Below are 22,687 nucleotides of genomic sequence, written 5' to 3' on the forward strand. Positions count from 1 at the left end.
AAGTCAAAAACATAAAAAGTTGTTTTCCTTAAAAATCTAAATTAAAATAGTTTAAGAACCAAAAATCTTTAGTTACAAAACAATAACAAGATTAAGTGCCACGCCGAGTATTTATAGTATTTTCTAATATTTTGTTGAACTCTGCACTCTGTACCGGTTTAACGCCCTTACTATAAGTGTACATTTGACCCTAGACTCTTAAATCCGGCAGGTGTAAACTCACCCTTAGATCATAGTTTCCACAATGCTCATTTACATAACCGTGGTATCTTATGCACTCTGTATGCACTGACATCTCACTAGTCACTTTATAATTCAAATGATTTACCTGAATGCGGGATGAACTCGGGAAATGTGAGAAATTGTAACGGATTTATTATATATGTCACTCAGTCGAAATTCTTCAAGGCGTTTTTGAAACGCGCTTGATGTTTATCCTTTTCTTATTTGATCAAAAGCTTTGTGTATGCTGCAGTGCGCTTAACCAAAATAAGTGGAAATATCTGTATTATATTATGCAGTTGTAAGGTTTAATATTCGCATTTGTAAGACACTCTACAAATTGGGTTTAAATACTAAAACTACCAACAACCCTGACTACTAATCGCGAAAGTTTAATGCTCAAACTAAATAGTGGAACAGCTTAAGAAATTCATCCTGCATTATGAAAGTAATATTTTTATCAGATCTAGTCGGTTACGCTAATGAATATTCATTGGAAACAGGAAGAGGTTAGTTGTGCTCCAGCCGTAACTTGCTCTTCATTGTTTTAAACCACTGCACTGGCCGCTAAGTTAAATGACAAATTTATTGAGAACAGTCCTTTTGCGTTACAGCTGCTACTGGCTTTTAATAAACTTATTTCATTTTATATTCGTAATAGTTCCATTGTTTTTGTTTATTAGCAAAAAAGTTATGGAACAATTTTGTTTGTAGTGGTTCACTAAAGACCCATGTGCATACCTTGTCTGCGTAAAGGTTTGCGAATTTAACCAGATTATTTGCGTCTATCTAAAAATACGTGCAATCACAAAATAAAATCGAGATGAGGCATCGCCGAAGCGCGCTGGATGTTAACAGCCGTGCCCTTGCCCGGTGTAATCGAATTAGTCGCGTGACGTCATCGACACCATCGCACCAACCACCAATTAGCAAGAACGCCGACCATAACACACGTAACACCGTGACGTGTCTACATGCGCATGATTAAATTGAATATCCATATCTCAATACATATTAATTTATCGCTTTTCTTAGATCTGTGAAATAGCTTAATCATTGTTGTGTAACATTTTTTTATTATATTAATTTTAAAGGCCGTGCATTCATGTGTAAGTATACAAAGTACCTTTTGTATATCCCAAGATTAAAATGTATTCACGAATATTTATATTCAATTTATTTAAAGCAACAATGTGTTCATATTGAACGCGAGAACCTTGAACATTTGTTTCCGATGATCGACGCCTTTTTAATACACCTAGTTAGGCAACGTTTGTTGCGCAACCATTCAATATAAACCTTAATAATCGTTAATATATTACATCAATTTGGTCATCCTTATAAAGAAGCGTGGGCTCCGTCCACAAAAGTAAAGACTTCCTTCGATTGCGTCACTCTCTTTATGATTCAGGCATTCTGCTTCATTAGCCGTAAGATACAATTCAGTAAACGTACTGATCTTTGACCTCGTATTGTTATCTTAAGAATAAAATGTTTAATTGATGGCTGGTATATGTCTATAGAATCTATTTTTGGAGTAGAGATAATTTGACCTAGTTTTAACAATACCTTTTAAAACTGCAAGAACAAAGACATCTTTATTTTTATGGAATGTTGTGATTGTAACATCTACAGAAAAATATTAATCGGATGAGGAATTAATACAAGAAATATTCTTTGATTTTTACTTACATTGATAATAATTAAACATACCTAATTTATTTTATGAATAGGTAGCGTCAATTAACATAAAAACTGACAAGAAGGAAATTTATTGCACAAAATAATGTTCGACTACTTACCGACTATGTTGTATAACATAGACTTATAATCTGCTTAGATAATCCTCTTTCAGATTGAAAGTACCTACCTATCTGGCTTATTGTTTTTTTGTGCTTTTTATTGTACAAAATTACAAAGGTATATCTAGCCTCGGAACAATATTACGATTACGTCATTCATAAAGCAAGTGCATTAATGTAGGTAGCGGAGGCGCCATCTTTATGTTCTCCGCTGCGGCCTGCTCTTGATATGAAAAGCTGTGTTCCGAGAATGACGTTCATAATAGAACGCAACTTGCTAAGCCAGCGTAACAATTTATGTCATTCTTGATTCTATGACCACTCTATTCAATTTTGTAGTAATGCCAATGTAAACTGATGCACACATAGCAAAGCTGTCTATCAGATTATGAGAAGATACGTTGTTATATCTTGACGTTACGGAAAATTCAGAGATTTAATAAGTTATTTAAAAGTCCATTTCACTAGCGATAAATGATATCAATCGGTGCAAATTACGCGCGCAGTTTCAGCAACATGATACAGTAAGTAAATGTTCCCAGACGGCTAATGAAAGTTCACAAAGCCAACACGGGACCGCGCTTATTTAGAGACGACGATGTCGAGCAGATGACGCCCAAACAAATCTCAATATCTAGCATATGGTATGAACGTTTGGAACGGTGGCAAAGAGAATTCTGAACAGTTATAAGACATCGAAAATAGATTCTACGAACGGGGTTACACGCACCTGTTATTTAGTTTTCAGGCGGGCGCGGGGTGGCAGGGCTGCGCGGAGGTATAGCAGATTCATTAATAATGGTCCGCAATGAGACGCCCTTATTTACGAGCTGCGGCGACTGAGTCGAACCGCATCGCACGCGTCCCACAGTACGCTTTTGGTCTATGAGAGTTATGTCCTAGAGAATTCTGTTATGTCTTTATCATTTAAACAGTCTTGGAATGTGTAAATCAGTGTAAATTAACCTTCAATATTTAATTCATCTAAATTGCCTAGACATGTGAATCGCGCCAAAACTTGACATCTAATGTCACGAAAATACATTAATATCTGTAATCCATTTTAGACTTTAAAATGAAAATCAAAAGCATTACTTACGCAAAGTGCACATTAATCTCGTATTTTTCCAGAGATAAAATCGGTTGAATTTGTCGCACAAACAAGTCACGTAATTGGCTTGATTTTATTTTGAAAATGCACAAGGAGAAGCTGTTAAAATGTCGAGTAACGAAGAGTTCAACACACTATTCAGTAAATCGATTCTATTGTCAACCGCTGTGATACCCGTGTATTTCACACAAAAGCCTCAAAAATTACATAAAAACATTTCTGAAATGAACTCAATATTTATAAGGAAGCGATTCTAACGGAGCTATACAACAATTATAATTTATAACATAATAATTTTAATTCTGTTAAGGAAATTATGATGTGATTATGGTTAAAATGTGAAAGTGCGCCCAGTTAACAAACTTGATGAAATATTCTAATCAGAGCCGCTAGAACCGACCACTTGAACTATCTTCAAATTCTGAATGAAATGTGGTCAAATTTTGAAATGCCAAAGTTCAGCTAGATTTATCAATATTATTCATGAATATATCCGTGACCTTCTTGAACTAAATATTAATTAAACTTGATTATATTTGCTCGTCAATATTAAATATTTCGACTTTTTATTTAGGAATTATGAAAAAAAATTATTACTTTTTTTTGTTTTACTACAACAAAATACATGTTATGATGATTTGTGTACCTATATATATTAACAAAAACTATTTTGGCCTGATGAAATATTTTTAGTTTACCTAAATTGTTATTTTCTATACATAATGATTTGCGATTTATACGCAAACCCATTGTGAATAGATGTGTTAACATTGTTATGACTCAGTATTTTTTATCGAACATCTATTTAATCACACTCATCCATTGTTATAAGTTAATCTATTCTTAAAACGGAAGGCTTTTATGATACCAACGAATACATTTCTGTAAATGGATCTGACGAAGCGTTCGTCAGTTTCGAAAATTCGAAATAAAAATCGGTAACCATACAGCATCTCGATTGCATGGTGTTTCGACAGAAATGGATCAAATAAACAAACAGACCATCGTACTAAATTCGTACATAAACACAACTCGGTGGGACTAGGTAGAGAGATGAGGTAAGCGGCCTTAAAAGCCACTTAGCACACAGTTCGTTCGACACCGCTCACTGCGTTTCTTATTACTTAGATAATAACAATTCCGGTAATGTTATTGCAACATTTTTATATTGCTCACTCCGAGTCAGATTAAATGAAACGCAATATAATCGATTGCAGCGTGTCGATATTTCGGCCGGTTAGCGGAGTGACAATGCAAGCCAGTAGAAGTCTTTCATTTCCGCGCCCGTGTCACAGATCCGGAACCCAATTCACTACGTGGATCAACCGAAGACGAGCCAACGTATAAGTTCAGCTAAAGGTCGGAAATCAGACGGCCGATGGTTTCAGAAATATTTTCGTCGCTTATGAATCATTTCGTGTCCATTGTTGTTATATTCGGGATGACCATTTTCGGATCGTACAGATGTTCAATATGCGTCACGATTTCTCTTAATTTGATTCTCTGAAACTGATTTGCATTAAATAAAAAACATCGAATCTCGTCTAGGTGCTCGCTTTTAATGGGTGCGCTTAACGTTTTTTGAGGGGTTATTATAATTTTATTTGTTGCGAAAGCTACTCAGGATATATCTTAGGAGCGAGTCAGATGAAGCGAGTTAATTACCGTTTATACAGAGTCATCAAACGGGCACGAGCGCGATGCTCTGCCGCTCGGCTCAGGAGCGCGACTCCGCTTCACCGCTTTTAATTAAACGCTAGAATAACCGTGTGAAGGGCTCATTCGCGATGCACAGGAAAATATGTGTATATTTTTGGTCTCATTGATTATACAGGCAATGTTAGGCAGCTTGTTTGAAACCTCCTTGTTCATAGTTTCAGTACTAAATACAGGCTAAGTAGTAAGTGGCATATATTTTTTTGGCATAATGACTTGATGACATTTTTTCTCAACAAATGTTGCTACATTTTACTTCCTAAAAATAGAGTCTATAAAATACAATTATTGTGATAAAACTTTGTTGATTAAAAACACATTTTTTGTCATTTGGAATGGTAAACCTAGACACACCAGAAGCACAGCAAGTTAAGGCAATATTCAACTCCACCTAGTAATCTAACTTAAATATACTATAAATATAAATATATGTATTATGATGCCGGAATCAGAAATCAAAGTTCAGAATGTCGGCAAAAATATATATTCTTATCGAAGTGTGACTATCAGGTTAAGTATACTAGAAGAAAATGCAATAAATAAATCACAAACGATGCCTTCGTGCTCTCAGCTTGTGTAAGCCAATTACAGCGATGCGCTTCAAGGAAGCTAAGCAGTTTCTAAATTCTTCGTATATTTAATTAAACTTAATTGGTATATGAATTCATAAGATTTAGTTAGTAGCCTTATAAAAGTTGTAGCATGGTAGAAATAGCGATCGAAGTCATAAACTCATTAAGTAAATTAATTTATGTCATGAATAATTTTATTTCTCTCCAGTTTATTGTGTGAATTGTAAATAGATTTTTGATTTAATATAATAAAACTAAGCATACAAAAATGTATAAGAAATAGTTACTAGGCTAAATTGTTTCGTTTGATTGTTGATTTTTTATTGCTTATAAAATAAAGTTTGACTTTTTGTGTAAGTATCAACCAATTTAAATATTGGTGATCTATTTCACAAGCTATTCCAATTTTTTACCTAATCAATTGAGGGCAGTTTAAGATAGGCAGTCAGCAGTCATTTGTTATAATGCTCTGAAACACCACTAATGAATGATACAGGAAGCGCGGCGCGTGCGCAATGAAGTGATGTGAAGATGAGTTGCGTGGGCGAGCCCCCGCCTTTGTATTTGTTATTCGACTATCGCCTATTTGAAGTTCACAAGACTTGTCAATGAAACGAAATAAGGTCGTTAATGCGATGACAATTGGCATCGATAATCGCTATAACGTACACAAAACTCAGTATTGAGAACACGTGTGATAGATTTATTCGTTGGCTTAATGTGTTTCTAGACCAAGCGAACACAATCTTATCATAGTATAAAACCCGCCTCGTCGAAAGGTGTGGTATGCGATGTACACACACCGTGATTGGTGATGATTTTTTCTTTGTATCCATAATACTTGTATATATATACTAATGTGCGAATGTATTGCGTTTCGCGTGGGACGGAGCGATGCATTTTTTGCGGGCACAAGATGAACACTGGGTCGTTGAACTCCAACACTCGTCTCGAGGCCGCCGAAAACGCCAACCAACCGCGTCATAAGAGATACAATTAAATGCATTTTTTGCTTTAGTTAACGTCACGTTTTCCTATTCGGAGTCTCGAAAATACACTATAGAATAGATTTAACATTGAAGGACGTAGAACTGGAGTGCTATATGAAATATATACGATACGTAGATATTTGATTACATAGGCATTCGAGTGCTGAGTGAGTCGCGTGCGGTGTTTGCCAACGTTGGCACGCATTGCGAATCGCCGGCCAATATTGGAGGAAGCAGCACATCTGTTCGAACCCTACACCTGTATACGATCTAGCCCTTTTTGTTTGTTGAACAACATATATGATATAGGTACTCCCTTACTTCCTACTGCACTATGGTAAACAACAGTATTTTAGATAATTAACACATTATTCAGGCACTTTTTTTTCATTCATCTGTATTTAATATAGACTTAACGTTTTAACATCTGTGGCATCTAAGTTTAATAAAGAAAGCACAGGCGTAATTCAAAAGCAACATAATTTCAAGATTAATTATTAAAATGCTTCCTAGCAAATAATTATCTCATAATGTTGACTTGAAGTACGTTAATGTCTGAAAGAAGAAGTTAAGAGCTGCTTACTTTAAGGGACAGGAAAAATCAACAGAGTAGCTCAAGTAATGTTTTTTACACTAAAGCGACGGCACAAAGGCAGGCTTTATCATTTAGCTTTCGACTGAGATTTTTTAAACACGTTTTTTTTTTTCCTAATGCGCATCTATTTTTGCGGTTAATTTTATCCAATAAATCTGACTAATTGTCTCGAGTGTTTTCGTGTTCGTAATTGCACATTATCGAGGTTATTAAACTGCATACGTGCTGAAGTCATACGATTAGAAGTAACCTTATTTTTTTATTATTTTTGTTTTTAATAACGCTCTTTTCGAAGCGAATTAGACAAGAAATGTTAAATAATGAACTTTTTAGGTGTCACGCTCGAAGGCGCATTGAATAAAAACCACGTCGTGATTGGAGCCTGCATCCGCCTTTAATGCATGAAACGATTTTTGATACTTTATGTACATTTTTAATAGCTTATTTACTTTTATGATTCTGTTTGGCAAATCAGTCTTTTTAAAAGGTACTATATACTTTATTCTACCTTAAATAAATGCATCTCTCAAATTTGATTCCACTACAAATTGTGAAACTAAAAATCTTTCTATTGCTACATCGAAATTAAATATTTGCAGAACCTGCGGTGCTGTACATGTATATTCCTTTGGTCTCGTGTCTACTGCCATATGTAATAAAGTCTACATTACTTATTCCGTTTATGTGAACCTTACGATCATAGATTATTTCGATCAAACGTCGTGGTTGCATTTTCTTTGACTTTATTTAAAAACTCTACATTTTCAACTACACCACCTACATAATTTAAGTTCGTTTCAACTTTATTCTATATGTCTAAATAGATATTAAGAGGTGAACGTTACGTATAACTCCTCAAAATTTAGTACTTAGTAGCTTAAACGGGACTCTACCAAATTGTAGAGTAATCGAAAAGCTTTTTAATTTGGAATAAATAGCCCTCTTCTCAGAAATTAAAGTTTATTTGCGCGTGTTTAGTATGAGTCAGACTGCTGGCTGTTCCCATTTTCAATCTAGTGCATATTGCAGAGTGGTCGTGCAGGACAGGTCACGCGCAAACCCGTTCCGTAGCGCACTTTCACCGCTCTTCGCTTGCTCCCGCGCCACATTGCCTCTCGCTTACACCTTATCGGACGCACCCTTCCTATAGCCGATTTTACTAGCTCACCCTAAATATTATATTCAAATTGCCTAATCGATACTTACCCTAAATTTATCGCAAATAATTTGTTAGAGGATGCCACGTCTGGTAAAGTTTTTTGAAACATTTTAATTCGAGCGCATTCGCCTGCAAAACTCCGCTTCGCTAATAAGAAAATGTAATCATCCGTTAATGTGTTTATGAAGTGGTGCAAGAACACATTGACCGTTTAAAAGTCGACACAATCGACTGGGCGGGCGGAAGTGTGGCAGTGGCGAAAAGCTCGCAACTGCATGAGGAGAAAGGAAGCGGCGCGCCGTGCGACGTGATAAGGCAGCCGGGCGGCGGGCGGGGGGAGGGAGCGAGACAGGGAGGGAACGAGGGGCCCGGCGCGGGGCGCGGCGTGCGGGGTGCGCGCGCACCGGCACCCCGCACCGCGCCACTCGGCACTCGCCTCCCGTCAGTCGCCAGCCGACTCTGCTTGTGCTTGTGTGAATCGCGCCGCTCTGTGCACCGCACTCGTGCCCCGAACACGACGCGTGCCGCCCTGCTGTGGCCGCGAACGCGACCTCTACCCTACCGGCGAATCGTTTGTCTTAAACTTAGTGCGACTTGCTATGATTTGACTTTTGGACATTCACATCCCCTTACCCGGCTTGTTTATCCCTCATCATGTAAGTGTTACGCTAATTTTATTAGGTATTTGCAACTTATGGTCGAATTCGGAAGTCGCGTTAAAGTGTGTATCGTGAAAGTTTGTGAAAAATAGTGAGGTTCTTTTGACGTGTTTTACGTGACATCGGTAAACCTATTCGTGAGATTAGTGTTTCCTAAAATTGGATACCGTTTTTTTGGGCGATTTCCGAAATTCGACAGAAATTTGAAATAGCCTGAACAATCAACTATCCCTTATGTGATAAATGCCCACAAGACGGTAGTTTCGGTAAGGAGTTTATAAACGGCCCGCATGAGAGCTTTTGCAATTAGTTGGGCCCGTTTCGTGCAATGCCATACGCTCGCGCTTGCACGAGGGCACGAATGTTAAAGCTTTCATCGATATTGCCAATAACGTAAAAGTTTGCTAAGTAGAAATCTTTCCTAATCCCGTAACGGCACTATTAACTTCTTCCTCTACAAAGTCATAACTTTCCAAGCGCATTTCAGTAATGACCTATCATTTTATAGATTTTCCAAATACTTAACAAAATCAAATACATTACTGCATTATAAGTCACATTATGTACCTATTCTTATCTTGAGATAATTTATCATATCCTAAGATAAATGGACAGATTTATAACATTTCGTAAATTTTGAATTGTAGTTACTATTCTTATCTTTAAAATATAAAATTCATAACAAGCATTATTTGTATCAATAATTATACAAATAGTCTCGAAAACAATGCATCGTAAGCTCACAATTGCGAATTCCGCGCTCACATTGTCACTAAAATCCTTATTGAATCTTGAAATCGCTCATAAAATGTTTAGTTCCTGAATAAACGTTCACCACACTAGTAGTTGCGCACAAAGTACCCCAGTGCTCTATGCTAGAGCTGTAACGCGCTAAATGAAAAAATATTAAAAATTGAGCTCGAATAAAACGTGCATGTGTTAATTTTTAAAATCTCGGTATATTGGTTCAACTAAGGTCCACAATGGTCTGTTTGCAACGTTTCATCTACGAGGGTAACAGCTGGCTTCGCTACCTGCTCCTAACAATAAAACGTCTGTCAATAGAGGGCTCGCTCTGGATTATTATTTTTTGTATTTCACTAACTGTAAAGGTACGTAAAAACAAATATTCAAATTTTGTACTTCCTGTGGCCTATATTATATGTCCATTTTCGATGTTATAACTACGAAAAATCACATAAAACACAAGATAAAGAACATTTGCTAATTATGTTACTAACTAAGATATTATTACCTCCGATAAATTTTTCACGGACAGCGTAAGAGTAATTTGGTGTATCAAAAAAAGTAAATAATATTCGTGTGTTTGATCATAAGTTATGATTTTTATTTCTTCTTATTGAAAAAAAAACCAACAATGTTATTCATAAAAGAATAAGTATTATCCAAAGAGGAATGAATATTAAGTGTAATTAAGTCAACATAATCTGAATAGCATCGCCACAAAATGTACCTAGCTCCGATAATGCTATCTAAAAGAATTATCTTATCTTTTGCGTAGAATAAACGAACATGACATACCGGTCCAATTCGCAAATTAAAAACGAAATTAATCATTGATAAAATACGACGAAATTTCAATCTGTTTTACCATTTTTACTACCGGAATATTTTAGGCAACTTATCGATTAATGTAAAAAGATTGTCCGTTCCAACAACAATAAACAACAACTCGGGCTCAATCGTTTCCGACAATAATTATTATTTGTTTGTTAAAATTACATGGTAGAGAGAGCAGAAGAGAAGTATATTAATAAGTATATAATATTAATAACTATACTAAAGGATTTTAAACAATGAAAAATGTAATGTAGTCTAGGCGGCTTTATGACTATGGAAATAAGTTACAAAGAGAATCACAATCTGTTCTTTCTGCGAATTTAGATAATGAAAATTATTAATATCCATCCAATTGCTGTGTTATCTTTATAGAATATATTTTCCTTGCAAAAAATCGAAGTATAAATAATTTCCCCTGCACAAAAATCAAAACAATTGTAATCTTCACATATATAATAAACTTTGATATCATGTAATATATTGAATTTATCATTATTTATACGGTGTAATAACAGTTACACCTACGTATATAGAGAAAGTAGTATTATAAAGGATTAATTATCAAACATTTTTGTAATCGGTACAGAATTATTATTATAATTAAAATAAGATGGAATGTTTTCGTATCACATTAAGGTAAATTCCAACAAATCCGAAAGTACAACGATATTAATTTATACTGAATAGCATCTTCATAAACTGGCATTTAATAGAAAAAATACTGACTGTAACAAGAACTCCACTTAATTTTTCTAATTAAAATCAACACATTAATTGACTTAAATAACAACCGGTTTCGATTAGATCTATGTATTACCGCCAGACAAAGTCTAGCGAGCGTAATGAAATATTTTAGGTCGTAAATTACCATATATAACTTCGTATTTCGTCATATTTCTTATCTCTTAATATCATAATCGGTCAAATCATAAACAAACTAGATACTAGAACATCGTTTGTGGACTAACTACACTAATAAAGTTTAATATCGGAAGAACATAAATAACCGTTCCTTCGCCCTTCTTTCGCCGCATTAAAATTCAACCAACCTCTTGAATCCCCATTACGCCGTCCCAATAAATAAATGCAAGTTTTCCTCATACAATAATGTTGGCCGTTTATTTATCTTCCATGTCGGGTGTTGTGCTTATTTTTACGTTTTGCCGATGCGATCAGTTTAATGTCCGCGCACAATCGTGCCGGGTCTCGGGCTCCTCTCCCGCCGCACTCGATAAGGCGCGCACATTAATGGGGCGCTGCAGCGATAGCGCCGGAGTCGTGTAATTTGCGCCTCGTAAATTTTAAGCCGTCGCAAATTTTTCGCTTCTCCCGCTAATTACGAGTCTGCAGGCGTCCCCAAAGGCAGCTTAATGCAGTTCGTACACGTCCCGAATGCAAGAGCAGGGCCGGTGCCCGATCTGCTCTATCCGCGCTAACAATGGCCTTTGTTTTGACTGCCGGAACTGACCTACGTGCTCAGCTAATCATTTGCTTTGATTTGCTCATTATGTCACATATTGTTCCGATACCGAATTTGAATTTTTAATTACACTCAATTTTTATGTCATTGACATTTTTGTCCGTTGATATATTTTCATTCTGAATAAAGCAATTAACAGTAAAAGAACACATTTCTTTTATCTCCACATTTCTCCACATGTGTGCTGTCTCCTTATTTAGTCCATGTCAACTTTATTTTCCAAATTTATTGCTACAAAAAGCTTGTGCTGAGTCAACCACGCGCGACCAGCCAATCCAGAACTGTACACAGAATAACAAATGTTAAATCGGTGACATCACTTGCGAGTCACATCACATCGAATCCAAACACTTTAAAATCTCGAAAATAACCTTTGCTCCTTTAAAATAAAGTCTATATTCCATTCAAACACGAAGTTCATGAACGGTATTATAAACATGACTGATTTCAACATAAATATCGCATTTAAAAATTAAATTTTCCTCATCGTGTGCTTTGCTCTTTAAATTACATGCGTAACTGTGGTAATTAATAACATAATGTTGTATCAATATGTTTATTTTTAATATGATTTACCACGAATGTCCTGTAGCAAAATTCTATAGACTAAACAATAGTTTCATACCTACGTACATTTCCAACACATGCTTGGTGTTCGTGATTGATCATATTTTATTATTATAATAAAGGGTAAATATTGGGATAGGTTCACATCAACAATAATCTCAGAGAAACATGGGAAACCTGTCAGACACAAGAACATTAATCAACTGAAGAATACAGCTTTAATAGCCTAAAATGTACGAACAACTTTTGTACAGAAACATTGATTTTAATCTAGTAATTAATTACAGCTATTAAAATTTAGAAGGCACTTTGTTGGAGATTAAACAAACATCTAGGTTTAGGCAGGAAATTCTCCTTTCCTATCATGGTTGAAATTCTTCGTGTAAATATAATTTTTAAAGTCGTTTTCGAAACAATTCAAGATATTTAAAAAGGCAATGAGTATGTCATGGCTCCAGTGAAGCGTGTAGTCAGGTAGAGTGGTAGTGTTTTTTTGCAGTCTGCGTCTGCGGCTGACGCGATGGAGCGCGACACAGCTGCCCAAGGTCACCTCCTGCTTGTGTCAGCCCATTTTCTGCCTTATTACTGACTGGCCTTGTATCTGTACACTTTTTATCTTTTGGACAACGTAATGCTCCAATTGACAATAGCCATTTCCAGTCGCGATAAGACTATTCAAAGATAACAAAGGGAACTTAACTATACAACTTTTTAAATTAATGTATAATTTGTTCCGTCACGTACTGGTACACAAATTAATTTATTTTGTATTCACGATTCGCGGAAAAATCTTAAGACCTTGCTTTTTCTTAAAACAGTATAATATAGAGTTCAAATACAAGTAGGTTATTTTAAATGTAACGTATGTGCAAACCAACCAACCAAAAGGTAAATATGTACAAAGGTTATGCTTATGATATGATATTCAATTTAAAAAATATCTTTGAGCCATTAATCTGTTCCATGTTTAAACTATATAAAGATTTTTAATTGTGATTGTCTTTCTGCAATAAGCATTTTTACTTAAGCATGACGTTTGACCTTAACCCCAATAACAACTGCAATAATTCTCTCAATTTCAATAATAAAACCTTCATACATTGCTACATTCACTTTATGCTCTATTAGTTGTAAAATATATCTAAATATAAAAGTAATAATCCTATGTCTTAGTGTAAATATTACTATACGTGTTCAGCAATAAGTAATAATAGAAAATACAGTTATTTCTAAAAGTTTCATTTTCCTGTGTACCTACGCCTGTTATTCAAACATCAAATTAATTAACTAGGGAGGTTCTGTATTCCATGAATAAGAGAGGTGAGGAAAAGATGAAAAATGTTCTGTTGATTTTGTTAATATTTCGAAGGGTTGTTTGACCCATTTTAATTTATATGATAGATACTTAAATTAAAGCTTTCTCGTAGGAATCCTATTATTCTAAAATATTTAATAGGTATAATTCATCACAAGGTGCTGGCCGATTTTAATTAAAACGACGTAATTTTCGCTAAATGTTGAAGTAATTATTTGATACAAGGCGTTTAAAGCTTTGGTCCGGCCTCAGTGCCGTTTTTTCTTTGTCATAATAGGTAAATACTACCTACTTTTTTCTGAAAATTGCAACTTCTCGCTTCTCAGCTGAAGGTAACAATTGAACTGACTGAGATAAAAAATTAAATACATAAAAAAGTACCAAGTGGCCCGTCGTCCAAGAGCGGATCCCTCATCATCATATTATAGTGTATTCCGTATCAATTGCTTGTCTTTTAGTTTTAACAATTTGCCATCTGGCAATTTATTTCGCGCCTTCGGTATAAAGATCTCCTTTCAAACGACCGGTATCATTTAGCGCTGTACCTTCGCTCTGTGAAAGTACAGATAATAATACTAATAGTAATTGTAGGTGCAACAATCGCGCCATGTCAGCATGTCGTGAATGTGACTGCAAATGTCGCGTAAAGTTCAATCGCGAGGCAACACGGCGAAAGGTGCGGTAGAGTGAGCTACATTGTGCATTCATTTGACAATAAGTGTCGGGGTTGTGAAATTACGCTATTTATTCTTTTCACTTACTAAAATTCAATAGTCGAGTTATTGGCGTTTATCTCTTTCGTGATCAATGGGATTATTTTTATTTGTCTACAATGTAGAGCTGTCGACGAATATGAAGAATATTATAATTGCGTTTTATCTCTCAGAAACTATTACTTAAATGAAACAGAAAACATTAATACATTACAGGCTTAGAAGTAATTTAATATTAAAACTTTAGTTTTAATTTGAAATTTATACTTATACATACTTAATACTTACTTAAGAAACGGAAAGAAATGCTGTTTAAAATAACTTTATATTCACAATGGAAAAGAAACTATAATAATTGTCAATATTTCAAATAATTTATTCTCTTCGCATATAAGATTAACAATAACGTCGGTAACTGACATGCTTTGTTACACGAATACAACGTGTGAACACTACACAAAATGCATTACAATTGTATTATTGGTACTATTATTGGCTTAACTCTCAAGAACGCTAAAATAAAACAGCACAGACAACTTACGACATCACTTTGTCAAATGAATGCTTGATTTTTTTTATAAGAGGATTAATTTGTCTCGCATTCTTATTGTCTTGATAGCTCAGTGGCGAGAGCGCCCTCTCAGTCGGTGGGAGACCCAGGTTCGAATCCCGGTCAAGACCACGGATGCGAGCGAGCTCCGGCCCGTAGCGATAGCGGTGATCACTATTTATGCACTCTACCGCAGTCTTCGCGAATCTATTAAACGATAAATTCCTCGATAGGGACTAGATCGAATCTTCGTGCACAAAGGATCCGGCCCGACTGTTTTTTCTCCCCCCGCCTCACCCCAGTGCCCGACCGCTCTCACGAGATTCTTATTTAGATTCGCTTCCGTCTGATTGCTCTTGGTAATCTTTTCACTAGGTTATTGAATGTCTTCCCCGTGCGTGTCGAGCGCCGAAGAAACTCAGCCAGCGGCGCGGCGCCCGAAGGTAAAGGAATCCGGCGATATCCTTTGACGCTGCCATTCTCGATTTCTTGTTTAATGCTCAAAATAAAACGATGACCATTTCGCTTTGAACATGTTTAGTTATGTGTACTCTGTGGGATTACTTTGCCGATGTGCATCCGATCGCCGTTTGAATATCTGCGTACGTAGGTACGTTCATGTGATGTTTTGTATGAAGGAATATGTAAACCGTTTGTAAATAAATAAACTCGGCATTTTATTTTACAGCTGATAGTTGTGATCCGGCATTCATACTAACAGCCTAGAAATGCTTAAAATTCAAATTCAAATTAATTTATTTGCCAAAAAAACATGGTATACATACATGTTAACAATTGAGTTTTCCAGCATGTTCAGCCTTTATTAACAGCATATGCAATTTATATATGTCACTTAATTTCATTTATTATTTTTATTACTTATTTAAAATTTACCAGTCCAAATAGTTGTTTTCTATTTACTATATCGAAATGTATAAGCTGTAGAAAAACTTCATGTAGAAACACATTTGTTCAGTTCGTTAAATTTTAAGCATTAATAATTATGTATTTAATAAAATATTAATTTTGTTACATAATAGGTCACATAAATTCCTTGAGTTATAACACTGGTAAACAATCACAAAGGACAACACGTCGTATATAAACTGAGCCATAAAACTGAATAAATGTTTGAACGAGTTTAAAAGAATTTTAGTGTGATATCTCTTTCAACTTTGAACATGTCTCTGTCGGAGTCGGCGTGCCAGGAGATGGGGAAAATAACGCTGCATTTACCGTCATCAAAAATAAAATTTGTAGATTATGCACGATGCTGAGCGCGTCGTTGCGTTGCCGTACACCGGGGCTATTTTCAACTGGGTTATGCTTTAAATAGCACATTACGATAGGATTTGGTTTCACAAGTTTTTCCTTCTTCTCAGCTCGAGACCGTCACGTCACATTTCGGCTCACGGCGCCCACACAAAGAATTTTTCCGTGATTATACATATACCTCTAACACTCATTTTTATTGGGCAACGCGTATATACTATTCATTTTAGTGACACACTTTGGCGTATTTCTGTATAATTTATCTGGCAATAATTTGAATGTTTTCGCTGATCGTCCCGCTGTCGTGGTAGGGCGCAGTATTTATGTCTACTGGCGCACGTTATTGGTGCGACACCTGTCCGAAACGTGCGCTCTACACTGATCACCTGTCATCCCACTTCCTCACCGACCAGCATCAAACTACACTCATTGCCGCATGTCCGACGACTAATAGTTATGATGAATTGTGAACCAGCCCAAACCTTTACGAAACATGACGTCTGTAATTATAAATAATTATTACAAGTTTTAAATACACCCAGTCTCTATATATTGAGATTGTCCTATATTATTTTATGTAATTTGTATATTTTGAAATTGTATTGCACTAACCGTAATATTAACAACATGCTTTAGCCGTGTTAAACTATTTCGAGATATTGTTTAATGTTAGTTTTTAGAACGGCAATGAGAAATACAGAGTTAAGAGAATAAATCTGTATTTCTCAGAAGTCAGTGTAATCGTTCTCAAGATGGAGAGACGCAGCTATGTAACGATTAACTAAATAAGACAAGAAAGACTATCTCTATTCAGTATACTTTTCTTAATTAATAATGCACGTGCAAAGAACAGTTATAAATGGCTATTGTTATAATAACTAATTGGGAAAGCGGCATTATTAATTACTAATATATGCATTGTAGGAGAAAATGTTGTTTGTGCCGGGCGACTTACACCCAGCACAAAGGACCCTAGCAGCGCGGGCCCAAGAACGGTCCCCGCGCGCGCTTGCTAACCCGGTAGCCGCTTGAGCTTGGCTCTGGGGCGGAGTGCCCGGAGAGTAACCAGTGTGTTTTGTTGTTCGCAGAGTTGAGCCCCGCACCGCACCGGCTTGCTCGCTGACCGCCGAGCCGCTAATTCGCTTATTTCGCGCCCCACCGTCGCCCGCCAGATCCCGCACCGGCCGCCGCCGCCGCCATGCTCGCGCACCAAGCACCGCTCGCCCTCTACTAAATCAATCGTCAACATCGATACGAACGCGTGTGATAATATTTTAATACTTGCCTAATTAAGCTTGCAACTTCGGTGTCTTTCTAACGTAATTGTAAGATTAATATTTTGTAAATTAGTAATCTCCGCCGCGCGTCAATCGCCGCGGTATCATATTCGTCTACCGAGTGTTGCGCAGTGTTCAGTGAAGGGTGCGCGAGCGCCACAGCTACGCCGCATATAATATAACGTGTGAGAAGTGTACTCAGAGCGCGCGGGCGCGCTCGCCCTACGCCGCCTATGCGCCGCACTTCAGCGTAACTGTGCGTGAATTTCAACTACGACTATAGTGGCAACGATGGCAACCATGGTGAACATGAATAGCCTCCTGAACGGAAAAGACTCTCGCTGGCTGCAGCTCGAAGTGTGCCGCGAATTCCAACGAAATAAGTGTTCGCGACCAGACAACGAGTGCAAGTTTGCGCATCCCCCGACCACCGTGGAAGTGCAGAATGGAAGAGTTACCGCCTGCTACGATAGTATCAAGGTAAGCATTTTTTTATTCCTTAGCCTTCTTAGTAGGGATGTATTTGAACCAAATAAAATAATTTAGAAAAATAAGAACATTATTATGTCGATAGTCTACACCTACAGAGTAAACTCGGGCATAAGTAACTTCTATGGAGCATGTTAAAGTAGAACAATTTTCGTATGTATTTTTTATTTGATTTATTGTCGACTTAGGAACATTTATAGTGCCGCCATTTCGAGCACCGACCTCAATTCCAAGGCTAGTCTGAAATGACGTCATCCGCCCCATCGTCTCCTATTGTATGGGAATTGGCATCGCACAATATAATGAACAGGACGATGACTCTGCGGCGCCTCGACTTCTTATACATACATCTTATTACAATACATAGTTCCATATAGGGCAGACAGAATGTGCAACTACGCTTCGATGAATTAAAATCGCAAACATTTAGGAAATATTCTGTAAATGTATAAATAAGTATATCGACCGGTTTGCGACCACATTACGTGATATGATGTTATCATTTAAACCGAATGACGTGATAACACGTAGGTATATTTGGGAATGAACGTTGTGCGATAAAAAAATTAAAGCCGGTGTGTAAACACGCACCTCCGCCATTGCATCGCCCTCGGCTTACAACTGATAACCCTCTGATTTCCTCTATCTACTTACGAATCAATAACAATTATTAACATATAATAATTAATAATCTAGCACCAAAATACATATGTATTTGCAAGTTCGTATCATCTATAAGCATAATTAATAAAGAATCGGATACATTCTTTATTGTCCACAAAAAAGCAAATCGTTTTTAAAACAAAAGAATCAAGATATAAAAGACACTCTCGTTTCTTAATATTTCCCTTCATATTTTCCTTTGATGCTCGGCTGAATAACGCGATCAAGAGATAAAGTCTCTGTGGGATCGCGACTGCAGGGCCCGTTCGCTCGACAAAGACTTCCGATTCTACTGTCTCTGTTGCTCTATCGTGCTTACAATAATATTCATACGCAAACCTTTAAATTTCTTCTGTAGACGACCTCACGTGACAGGAGCCTGGCTTATACCTTATCACACGGTGTTTGTTTAAGAACACACGTGAAATAAAACGGTTTATTGTTATAAGAATATATACTTAATATTATGATGTCCCCAATTTTGCCGTTAAAGAATCCCTATTTTCTTATTAAATATATATCATCTGTTGGAAATTTCAAGCCACAAGAAACTATCGTAAATTAACTTTCAAAACTGATAAAATCAAGTCTGATACGTTTGAAGTTCAGCGTCGTAATTCGCTTAAAGCCAGCAACGTGTTTAGTCCGAGACGTTAAACAATGGGAGAATGGACTTGCATTGTGCGAGCTTTGTGCATCGTGGTATCACACGTCCCATACAATGAGAATGCCTCTGCTACCATGAGCTTATCTTCCTTTTCAGAAAACATTTTCTATCGTCCGCACAACCTTATTACATCTCTCGCTTTTGTCCGAACAGAGCGCCTTTGAATATCAAGGCTAGGCTTCTTAACGTTTTGCAGTTTAAAATTCGGATGTTGAAACTTAGCCAATTATAAGTAATTTGTTGTGAGACCGACATGGTCTCCGATCAGGTTTTCGCGTGCAAATCGCAATAGAGAGCCGATCAAACTCGCTCTCCCTACCCGCATCCAGCGTCTAGTCGCGCAAAACGTCTCCCGTGATTAAGCCTTCAATTACGCAATATGACGAGGGGGTAATATTTGATTAGGCTACGTGTTGTGTTGATTAAACCGAGCTTATTGCCTTACTCACTTTACCTCACCTACGTAGAGAGAGATATCTCAGAACATTGGATACCAAACCGGATTTCGATTTATTTGCTCTATGTGACTAGGCGCTATTGCTGTATGAGTCATTGGATATAACTTGGATTATTCTGCACAATTAGTTTATGACAAGATGCATCATTTCAAATACAAACTGTATTGACGTAATAGCAATACGTGTCTTTAGTTTTTACTAGCTTACCGCCCGCGGCTTCGCCCGCTTTGTCTAAAACCTAATAAATTATATACTAAAACCTTCCTCTTGAATCACTTTATCTATTAAAAAAAACGCATCAAAATCCGTTGCTTACTTTTAAAGATTTAAGCATACAAAGGGACATAGGAACAGAGAAAGCGCCTTTGTTTTATACCTACTATGTTAAAAATCTGACCCTAAAGTTCCTTCCTACCTTAGATTAATCCTTATCGTAGAGATTTTATAAGATCATTATTTACATTATTTTTATTTCAACACTTATATTTGTTTTTACTTTTATTTATCAATTTGTACGACATGTGTTTAAATAATAAACTAGGCCAATTAATTAGTATAATTTTAACATTTCTGGCAAACCGTATCAAGGATTTTTTCGTGATGTAAATGTAAACAAAATTCCCCATTCCATATCTACGTGACTGTTTCAAATATTTGTCCATTGTTTATTGCAAATTGATCGTGTACGATCGCGACGTACCCACGCAGACGGAGATAAAAGTATAATGGAGGAGGAAAATTAGTTTATAAATATGGTGGAGAAGTTAGTTGTAACTGTGGAATATAAATACACAAATATACATAAGTACGTGGGTGCTGACATTTATATTGTGAAAGTTGACCTATGGTAATTTTAAAGCGCGATTGCTATCGCAACAAAATCGTATAATTATTATAGAAATCCATTCTTGGAGGATTGATGCGCTTTTACTTATAATGTTAGATCATACTTCTGTTATTTGAAAATATTTAAATCATTAATCATATATAGATTGGTCTTTGGCAAAATTAACTTTCAGTTTTGAACATAGCTCGAGTCTCTTTGCAATTTTCCTTCAAACAAATTAAAATCGCAACTTCGACAAAACTTCTGAGAAACGCACATAAATATATTGTCAAACATTTAGTTTATGACGTTTCGTGTTTGGCAGAATTTATTGTTATTGTAATATGACTAAACCAGTTTCCAAGCTTATGAGTGTAAAATTGTTCAGATATATCGTTGTCCGACTCATGTTGTCAGAAATACTTTGTTGTGAACTCACCCACCCACGCGTTCACTTTCATCACGCTGAGATTTAAAAGTAGACACTGTTTCTAATTCAATCGCTGACATATTTAAAAATCTCAATGAGTTAATCAATATGTCGCCGGTACATTTAAATTTTAAAACGTTTTTATTTTTCTTAAGTGCATAATTTTTTATTTATATTTGGTAGTAAACTCTGTTTTACTTAAGTAAATATATTCTTATGATGAAAAGTTATAACAACAATTAATTATAAAAATAATAAGTTGGTATGTCTGTATATGTAATTTTTTATCTTTGTACACACATTATGCAAATAAAGAGATTTATTTATTTATTTATAAAAGATAACCCATCAATTTTAGCAATTAAAATAACCCAGTTTGGATGTGTAGGTAATAATCATTGAACATATAATAAAACAATAAATAACGTAATTAAATTCCTGCGATAGCTCGCAAAATACCATTATTAACATTAACATCATTACAAGCATAGCTATTTATGTTCCGAACCGGTTGAACTATACAAATTATTATTCCTTAACATAACAGTTACAAACTCCTAGTTTTCCTGTTTCGGTGCTCGACGTTCATTTTGTATTTTATTTTCCCCCTTTAAAAGTAAGACCACAACGCTGGTCGTGAATCGCTTTTGCGAAAGAAATAATTGGTAAAACTTCCGAACCAGCGACTAGAAAGCTTTCGTCTCTATTATGTCAAAAGAGTAAAACTAACTTAAGTATTGCTCACAAATCGATAGCAAAGGCTCCATTCAGACTCCTCGAATGTTTTAGAGGCCGTCAGCTAAGTGTTTCGTTGCAGAACATTTGGAGCGTTTAAAAGCTGCCAGTAATCTGGACTGGCGCTTTGTTCCCTGCGCCGAGTTGTTTCATAGGTTGTGAACTTTGCGACTGGCCGCGTGCCTATGCTCTCGTGCCGATTGATGACTCTTTGCCGTTTGCGTTTGTTCAATGCCACAAATCGTGTCACAATCCGTATCGCTTCTGTAGATAGAGATATTTTTGTCCATAAATCTCACTCACTCACCACCCTACGGAATCTGATAAAACTATTTCAACAATTAAAATGCATTATCTTAGCTTATCTCTAGTGAATAACCGATGAGTAAGAACGTCGTGATTGTTCTCAATAAGTATGTATTCTTAAAGTATTTGCACAGACGGACAAGGCCAGATGCAGAGCTCCGGCCAACAATGTCCGTAAGCCGGCTCGAATCGGAGGTAGTTAAGTAGACGCGACCGAGACAGTGGGCGCCATTCGAATAGCCAGCCGACGTTACGTGATTCAATATACGTATATCAGCCTCTGTCTATTCAGCCTCCATACCGTTCACTGACTGCATTATGAAGACGTGTTATTAACGTCACGATTTTCCCGTTATTAAAAGCAGTTATTAGAATGGAAGTATTCTACTTGCGACTTAAATTAAATAGGCAGATAACTTCGAATTACTTTATTATGCTCTGATTGCAATATAAATAATGAGAAGCGCCTGTTTTCCGCTTAGGAACGTTCATTAATTTTGCGCAACGCTGTGGTTCTCGTCGCATGCCATCGT

The 22,687-nt window shown here is 36.3% G+C and overlaps 1 protein-coding gene across 6 annotated transcripts in view; it reads left to right on the top strand.

Moving 5' to 3' along the window:
• Positions 1–22,687, top strand: part of LOC149910544 (uncharacterized) — a 97,150-nt gene that overhangs the window by 34,502 nt on the left and 39,961 nt on the right. For 5 of the 6 annotated variants that reach the window (XR_016458016.1, XR_016458020.1, XR_016458018.1 and 2 more), the window contains exon 3: positions 17,392–18,060. Coding sequence is in view for 2 of the 6 variants with exons in the window: in XM_090114880.1 (XP_089971006.1) it covers positions 17,872–18,060 (189 nt within the window). In the remaining 4 variants the exon portion in view is untranslated. Of the gene's footprint in view, positions 1–8,579; positions 8,823–17,391; positions 18,061–22,687 lie in introns of those variants that run through there. The other variant, XM_090114888.1, reaches the window with a different exon arrangement.

The sequence above is a fragment of the Colias eurytheme genome, chromosome 2 (genome assembly GCF_061535395.1).
Source record: "Colias eurytheme isolate Ceu_HAF_F1 chromosome 2, ilColEury1 Martin Lab GWU primary, whole genome shotgun sequence".
NCBI lineage: Eukaryota > Metazoa > Arthropoda > Insecta > Lepidoptera > Pieridae > Colias > Colias eurytheme.